Below are 8530 nucleotides of genomic sequence, written 5' to 3'. Positions count from 1 at the left end.
TGAATTAGTTACAATATTAATTTAGAACATAGAATTCCACCAAGTTAGTTAAATCCATGAATGGAACAAATAATTATATTTATGAATGGATATATTAACTCTACGATATAGGATTAACTAGATAATCAAGAAAGACCTTCTCTAGTATTTTTTAATGCGACATAGTTCTCATTTCCTATGCAGTGTAATGTTACAATATGCGGACTATAAATATAAAGGTGCTTATAGTTACTGATACAGAATAAATAAGTAAGACTGAACTCTAATTTGGGAACATAATACTCTTTCTTATTGGCTTCAGTTATGAATGTAGTATTCCTATTTATCAAAACATACACGCACATATACATTCACCGTCGAATTATGTTATGGATTACTGGTATTTGTTACGCATTGCTACCATATCCTTGATCTCAATACTAAATACGATATAGCTATTGCACCTGCTTAAGGCGCAATTAATGCAATAGTATGAGGAAGAACGAATCATATTAGCCTTATGTCAGCAGAATTGCTAATCATGCACACTGGTTTGTTCTACGTTCTTTAACTTACGTACAGATTTGCGCGAATCCAACATACTCGTATAGATTCTCCTACCTTTACAGGTTTTGATCATTACTATTAATTTTGAACTGATCGATACGATTGATTCTATTCTTCCAAAATCCAAGGAAAAAAATCAATATCGTTCATATTGAATAAACGATTAATTGGACAATTCCAAGTGATCCACCCACGCAGCCATTACGCACGCGCGATGGTGTTGCTATAGCGAAGACCGCGACGCTATAGCTGATTTTTTCACAATCTATTTGAAATAATTCTAAAAGGTTCGGCCATGTTCAGTTCTGGATAACAATCTAATAGAGGTATGATTTGCTGGTCTACTTACAATGCCTTTTGACTATATAATAATACAATAACGCTACTACTTAGTCTTGGATCAGCACTACTGGCATCTCATTAAATTTGTCGACGACAACAACAACAACATAGCGAGCTTAGCATCGGTAATTTACAAATTTTTAAATTTCTAGAGGGGATAATTCTCCTATATTGAGATGATGCAGTTTGAAAATAACTGACTTAACTTCCTGTTAATTGAATGTTGATGATTGATTCGATAACGATAATAATTTGCCATTAAAGTGAATATAATCGAAAGAGTTTCTAGCTAAATTGACACAACTCCTAATTTTCCTACGAATATTCCAGGTGTTATTACCAAGCTCTATTTTAATTATTCCTTCTAACCGCTAGGATAATATTATACGGACTTGGCATCGTTATAAATTCATCTATCAACATGCCAGAAATTGAAAGTAAGATGATTGATATTCTTGTAGTTATAACTTTTTTGGGATCGTCTTTAGCTTTCTCGATAAAATCATTCCATGATACAAATTCCTCATTTGTAATTAATCTAATCTATTTTGGAATGATGATTTAAACTGTTAAATAGCCAAGGCCTTAAATACTTAACTGAAACGTTCGACTTTTAACTATAAATGACTATACTCTACGTTACTAAGGCTAATTACTATATAGCGGTAGTCCATGTGAATTGGGTCCAAGTAGACACATCAGGAAATTTGTTAGAAGGAACAAAATCGTCTCGTATTTACTGTTCAGCTTGTATTCATTTTATTTTATAATGTTTTAAAAAAAAGTAGACGCCTGCAGCTTTTATGATTTCAATCTATGACGATAATATCCAGCAATCATTGGTTACTATTTCCGCTTAACGAAGGCTAATGTTCTTCAATCTCTTCTATCAAAATTTTAATGATAGTGTTTTAAAAAATGCCATTAAAATGATTATCAATATGAATAGCATGTTATTCTATCCTGAAATGATTTCAATTACGATAATAACGGCATTCATGATCATCATAGCAATGACATTAAACCCATGTATTGATGATAGTTACTATAATGAATCATAATCAGCCAATATTATGCCATCATACACACCTGTATTATCAGTTACGGTCTATAAAAATTAAAATCATCGATGTCAATCTATATAAACATTGTTGGTTACAGTAAGAAAGTAGCAGCAGTTCAGGAGATACATAGAATGCTAAATACTCGTATGACAGGAAAAATCTCATATAAACTTTAAATGGTTAAGATCATTTGACACATTTTACTTTTAAGACTCACAGTGTTATATACTGAACATCAACCAAACAGTTTTTATTTATCCCTTGATCATCCTTAGATTACTAAGAGCGATAAAGACCTTACTTAACTGGAGATATCTTGATAACAGTACTCATTGTGCTATTATTGATTACATTTATTAGTTATTAGATCTGAATATACGCATATACAGTATAGAAAAAGGGCCATAGCAGATAATATGTGACCTACTTTAATGATGTTTCCTTTTGCAATTGTTAACTATTGCTTTGCATTCATTTCACTTAGAAAGATTGTAGTGCGTCTTCAATTTCATAGTGTGTAGCATTCGTGATCATCCTCATAAATTACTTCGTTCTTGGTAGCTACTGCTTCAGTTGAAGAATACCATTTCGATCACAATTATTAGCATGAGTAACTGCGATGGTAATCATAGCTTATTTGTTCGAATTTTTGGGCTAGTCTCTATATCAAATAGTTATAGCCTAATAGAGCTATTTTTCATAGTAGATCGATGATACATATACCTTTAAAGCAATCGTCATCGAGCCACAGTTACTGGTGACTTTTATCAAAAATTTTAACTTTTGACGCCTGTTCTTCAGTACTGATTTGATGGGTTAAACGTGCTACCAATACTTATTCAAATGCTGTAATGAAAGATTTCTGAATTTATTCGGATGTAGTATCTATTGATCGGAATACTAAACATTGAAAGGTTCTTTTTCATATATGCATTTGCTATATTTATGATCATGTAAAGTTTGCTGCAATAATATCAACCCGAAAACATTTTATGGTTTTGCGGTATACTTTAGGTTTTCATTAAGTTCATCGACTAAACGATGACGATATTACCTGTTAAAGCCCCTTCTTACAGGGATTCAAGGGATAATTAAAGCAAGTTTTTAGGCAGATAAAGTGAAAAATTAACGATTAAGCTTTCTTGGTGCTGGTAATTAAAGCGATATTGGCACTATCCAAAAATCAATAGTCAAATAGTCAAACATTGATAGCAAGTTTTTCCGAATTACTTGAGCTACTGTCAAAAGAAATCAATCTACAGAAATTTTAGTTATGATCTTATAGTTACTGTACCGAGCGTACATGATTTTTAAGTTTTGATAAACTTAACTAGTGTACCTTAAGTAGTCTAGCAAAAGTTTAAAATACAGTGCTTATCATGCTACACTAATACTTTTGGTATAGATTGATCTTAGTTAAAGAAAAAATACTAAAGTTTTTCATCAAGTTTAAGATATTTAAGACACAAATTGATTCAGTGTAAAGATGGGCTAAGATTTAACTTACGTAATGGAGGTAAAGCTAAGGAAAGCAAAGCATAGGGAACTGAGTTAGACATACCGTAGCCTATAATTAACAACATTGATTGGGGTGTAGAACTGTAGATGAATAAAATAATAACGTATTCCACTTTCAATAGAGCTAAAGCTACATACTATTTTGTAACTGCTAAAGATGCAGCAATTACTTTCAAAATAATTTATGATTATTTCGCAAGACCTAATTTATTGATTCCACTTTAGGTGACTTGCCAGATGATTGGGAACGATCAGAAACTGATACCGGTATTCCATATTATGTCGAGTGAGTAATACATCTTGTAAAAGTATCAGTTTAATATTTTAGTAGGATTATTTCACTATTTAATCCTCTATCATTAAGTTAAATAAGACTAAGTACCGTAGATGTTCGTATAAAATTATAAGACTAGCATTTATGATGTTAGTTCAACTGTATTATCTGTACTATGCATAAATAATTGATTAATATCCGATATCCTCGCCTTAAATTAGCGTAAGTTGTAATTTGTAATTTGTATTATATCATCAAACCAACATATACCGTATCATAATCAATTTTTTTATCAACATTTCTTATAATTTGTTTTAAATATCTGATATGATTATCTTAAATAGTCACAAAACGTGTCGAACGCAATGGGATCATCCGACTACAACGGATATCCTACGAGAAATTGGTATGTTAATAATTGTGTTTAAGATTAATCTTCAATTAACAACTCGTATCCTAACCGCACATTATCCAAAAATATTTGCTTGCGTATTGAATAATTTTAATCCTAGTGAGAATAAAGAAATAAGTCTTAGTCGCAACGATTTAATGCGTATAAAATTGAAATAATTAGAGAACATGATCTTATAAAATAGCTTCAAATGAAATTACTCGTGTAAACTGGTAAAATATCACTGCAGCTTCAAGTAGTTAAGGTGTTAAGCTTAGTAGAATGTCAATATACTGTACCATGTTATGAATCATCCATATTTTAGTTTAAGTATACGGTTTTCTTCTTGATAATTTTCAGATCAATTGAATTATATCAAGTTTGCTGCATATAGAACGGCCATTAAAATGCGCATTATTCAGCAAAGATGTGAATGTAAGTTAACCACTCTATATAAATTTCAATATTGAATTATTAAAACAAGAATTATATACCGGTATCTCCTTTGCGTCCCATTATTTTCAACTTCTCTATTTAATCTCTATTCTAGTTGACAAGGTGGAATTCTTAAGATTATTAAGCGTTTTTGATCAGTTGGGCTATGGTACTCAGCAATCAAGTGATGACGATGAAGTCCAAGATATGAATGTATTAGATTTAGAAAATATCTTGGTAAAGCTATTTAGCCAGCCGACGTTGGCCAACGACATAGAACTTGCAAATCCGTTATTAAGCACAGATTTAGCCTTAAATTTTGCACTTAATATTTTCGATCGGTAAGTCAAAATTTTTAGGCCTGTCTCCTTCATGCTAAAGGTTAAGTTTCTAACATTCGCAGAATAGAAAATAAATTTTAACTATTTAATCATTAGTAGATACAAAATTTGGCTAACAATTAGTTATATTTTCAGTAGTTACGTTGCCGTAACCACTTCATTATTATAAGCTATATGTGTTAAAAGCATAAGCATACTATTAAAACAAGATCTAATTTTAGATGAAGGTTTAAAACTTCAGAATTATTATTCATCATTCTGCACAATAATGTATCGGAGTAATACATGACTAGCAAATAAATGATCATTACTACTTTTACCAGTACGAATTATAAGTAGCGATAGGCCATAATTTTATAACATTGTCAAGTAACTAGTATATAGTACTGAAAAACCAGATATGAATTTAGTATTTTTATCGCTATTATTTATTGCCATTAGCAATATCTATCTGTAATGGATATAAACTAACATTAAAACGTCTCATGACCGTCGCTTTTTCGTTTTTTAATGTAGTGATCGTAGTGGTAAATTAAAATTAACAGCGATTAAAATCTTTTTAACCGTCATGTGCAAAGGCTACTTACGGGATAAATATCAATGTAAGTTGAAGTTTTCTTAAACTCATTACTATATTCAAGAACAATTTTACTAAGTGTGTAAATCTACCCTTAAATCAATTCTAATCTAGTTCTATTCAAGCTGATAGCCAACCGGGGTAAATTTGCTAATGCTGAAGGTTTAGAATCCCTCCTAAGTCAATTAATGCAGGTTAATAGAGCTTCAGTTTGATTTTATATCGTTTATATTCTAAGTAACTTTCGTTATAAATGCGTAGACCTACTAAAACCTTCAAATCATTTCGTTTTTATCGCTATACTTATATAATACTACATTTGTATGACTGGATGATTTGGTGTTTGTGTCGTGTATCTGTAGCAGATCAGAGGCAAAATATCTTAAGCTTTCTATTAATTGCGTAATATCTTCATGATACTGTGATTATTAAATGCATTCTTGATCTATAGCTTACAAATTAGGTAGTTACTGCTGCGAAAATTAACGTCACATCTGTGTTACATAAAAAATAGACACGTATCCATCATAATATTTTTGGTAGATTTGTAGTGCCGTATATACGAGCATCTTTATTCTAGTAAAGTAACAATATCTTTATATGTTATATTAACTACCTAGAAATACATATAAAACTCTTTGCAGTATTTTAATTTATTTGATATGTGAATTTTAAAGCAGTTATTATAATTAATTAATAATAGTATGTCTACATTAAATAGAAATAAAGCAGACATATTCGTCACTATATAGTTTATTGCGATGTAGACATGTGGCATATAACTGTATTGTCGCTAAGTCATGTTTTCTAACATCTTATTGTTAACTAGTCTATGAATACTGATACAAAACTTTCATCGTTAGATTGTCAGCTATATTAAGGAAGATCCGTCTTTTGGTGGTATCCACAGTATACAGAATGCTGTCAAAAACTGCTATGATAAAGCTGCTCATCCATCGGTAATAAGTTATCATCAATATATATCGATATTTACATACAATATTTACTCGTTTCGTAACAGTGAAAGAGTAGTCTACATACCTCTATTACATGCCTGAATTAGCTCGTTCATAAAGCATGAACAGTTTCATTTAGAGATGGGCGTGAAATGTGGCCTATAGTTTTACTTTTCAGTATAATTCTAAAACACTGTTCCTTACGACTCTTCCTCTGTTTAAATATAATGACTGATCTCTACCTATACATCAGCTGATATAAAATACTTTGGAATTTTACTAGTTTTCCTTGAAACTACCCTAAATATATATTACTTTACTATTCGTTCTTATCACGGCTGCAGTACCTTTACTGACACTAATATATATTTAGAAAAATGGACCAGATAGATTAGAAGAAGAGGAATTTACGCAATGGGTTCTAGAAGAACCACAAACAATTGTCTGGCTATCGACAATGGAAAGAGTCATTGCGGCTGAAAATGGTAAAAAAACAATTCAATTCTCTTTCTTAGCTCATTATCTCCAACATATGCCTTTCATATTATGTTCAGTTCATAATTTAACTTTCTGCGATAATTATTTTAATATCCATAGTTGTTCATGATGTTAAATGTGGAATCTGTAAAAAGACGCCAATTGTTGGATTACGGTAATTTCATAAATATTGGTTTTAGTTAGAAAATAGGCATGAAAATAAATATAAAAATAAATTTTAGGTCGCATAGTAACCTAGACATTAAGTATGCAATCTTATAAGATTGAATTCATTTCCAATATTAGATTTAAAAGCTTGAAAAAGTTTAATTTTGACATCTGCCAGGTTTGTAACTATACTTTACATACTAACGTTTTTAGAAATGGATTTAAAATAGTATTTTGATGATGATTTTTGTTAACGCTTTCGTCTACACTTTACTTGCTTGTCTCGCGATCTTTAAATACTGCGCTATTTCTATTTATTCCGTGTTTGTCTTATATGTAGAACTGTTTTTTATCTGGTAAATCTGGTAAACACCATAAAGCAGGCGATCCAACTCAAGAATATTGTGTAGCGGTAAGTTATGCAATCCCCTACGGAATTAGTTGTGACTAACGAGCAACTTTATCATTTGTTCATTATCTTTTAAACAATAAAAGTAGCCACTGATATACATAAAACTTTAAGTGAAATACATAGCTAAACTTGCCATGCTATTGCACTCATTCACGTCTAAAATTAATCATATGTTTTACTGATAGGAAAAATAGTGGCTCTATTAGCGATAAATAAGATACTTTATATTTAAAACTACAGCTAAATTTATACGCTCATCCACGTCTAAAATTGATTATAATTGATTATATATTTACTCATAAGTAAACTGGCGGCAAGTAGCTAATTACATTGATGCATCATGTTCTTCAATTACTAGACAACTTCTAAGGAAGGAGTGAAAGATTTCGCTAGAACCTTTCGTAATAAAGTAACGAAAAGATACAAAAGGAAAGCCGCAAAACCACGCTATATTTGTATTGAAAATTCATCTTCCATACTAGAGGAAACCGAACCACAAAATGATCAGGAAGAATCAAGTCAGAATCAGTCTACTAATCCACCTGATCAATCTCAGAATAGTACTTTTAGTCAAAATGATGCGAATAGGGATGGTAATGAGACTGAAGAAGCAGAGGAAAGAGAAACTGCTATTATCGATTCTAGTTTCATAGCAATGTAAGTTAATCACTACTAACTTGCTATTTAATATTACTTGCAATTTCTTAGAACCAATTATATAGCAGCTAATATTGATAACGTTGATAGTTAAGGTTGTGACATGACTAATACTATTCATGAGATGTAGCTGTTTAAGATTAATAGCGATTGCTAATACGATAATGAAGCATGAATATTGATTAATTATGGAATTGAAATTAAAGTTAGGATAGAAGATAATAACGGTAACGATCATTAGTCAACTAAATCGAAAAATTTTCGATGGCTCATTATAGAAGCGAAACACCAGCGTCGAATTTGAATATGCTACCTGATGACGAGAATACAGAGAGCGACATTCACGCTCCAGGTAATGACTCAAAGGCAACC

At 31.0% G+C, this 8530-nt stretch overlaps 1 protein-coding gene across 1 annotated transcript; it reads left to right on the top strand.

Moving 5' to 3' along the window:
- Positions 1 to 4071: 4071 nt before the first annotated feature.
- TRIADDRAFT_27823 (uncharacterized protein) lies at positions 4072 to 8162 on the top strand (the record flags this gene model as incomplete). Its single annotated transcript, XM_002114182.1, has 11 exons — positions 4072 to 4150; positions 4496 to 4564; positions 4686 to 4911; positions 5428 to 5513; positions 5603 to 5682; positions 6352 to 6454; positions 6840 to 6929; positions 7042 to 7096; positions 7228 to 7267; positions 7430 to 7501; positions 7860 to 8162. The coding sequence occupies 11 exons, from the start codon at positions 4072 to 4074 to the stop codon at positions 8160 to 8162; spliced, it is 1203 nt and encodes a 400-aa protein (XP_002114218.1).
- Between the last annotated feature and the right edge of the window lie 368 nt (positions 8163 to 8530).

Source organism: Trichoplax adhaerens, genomic scaffold (assembly GCF_000150275.1).
Source record: "Trichoplax adhaerens TRIADscaffold_7 genomic scaffold, whole genome shotgun sequence".
NCBI classification, from domain to species: Eukaryota; Metazoa; Placozoa; class Uniplacotomia; order Trichoplacea; family Trichoplacidae; genus Trichoplax; species Trichoplax adhaerens.
This window is presented reverse-complemented; position numbering and strand designations above follow the sequence as displayed.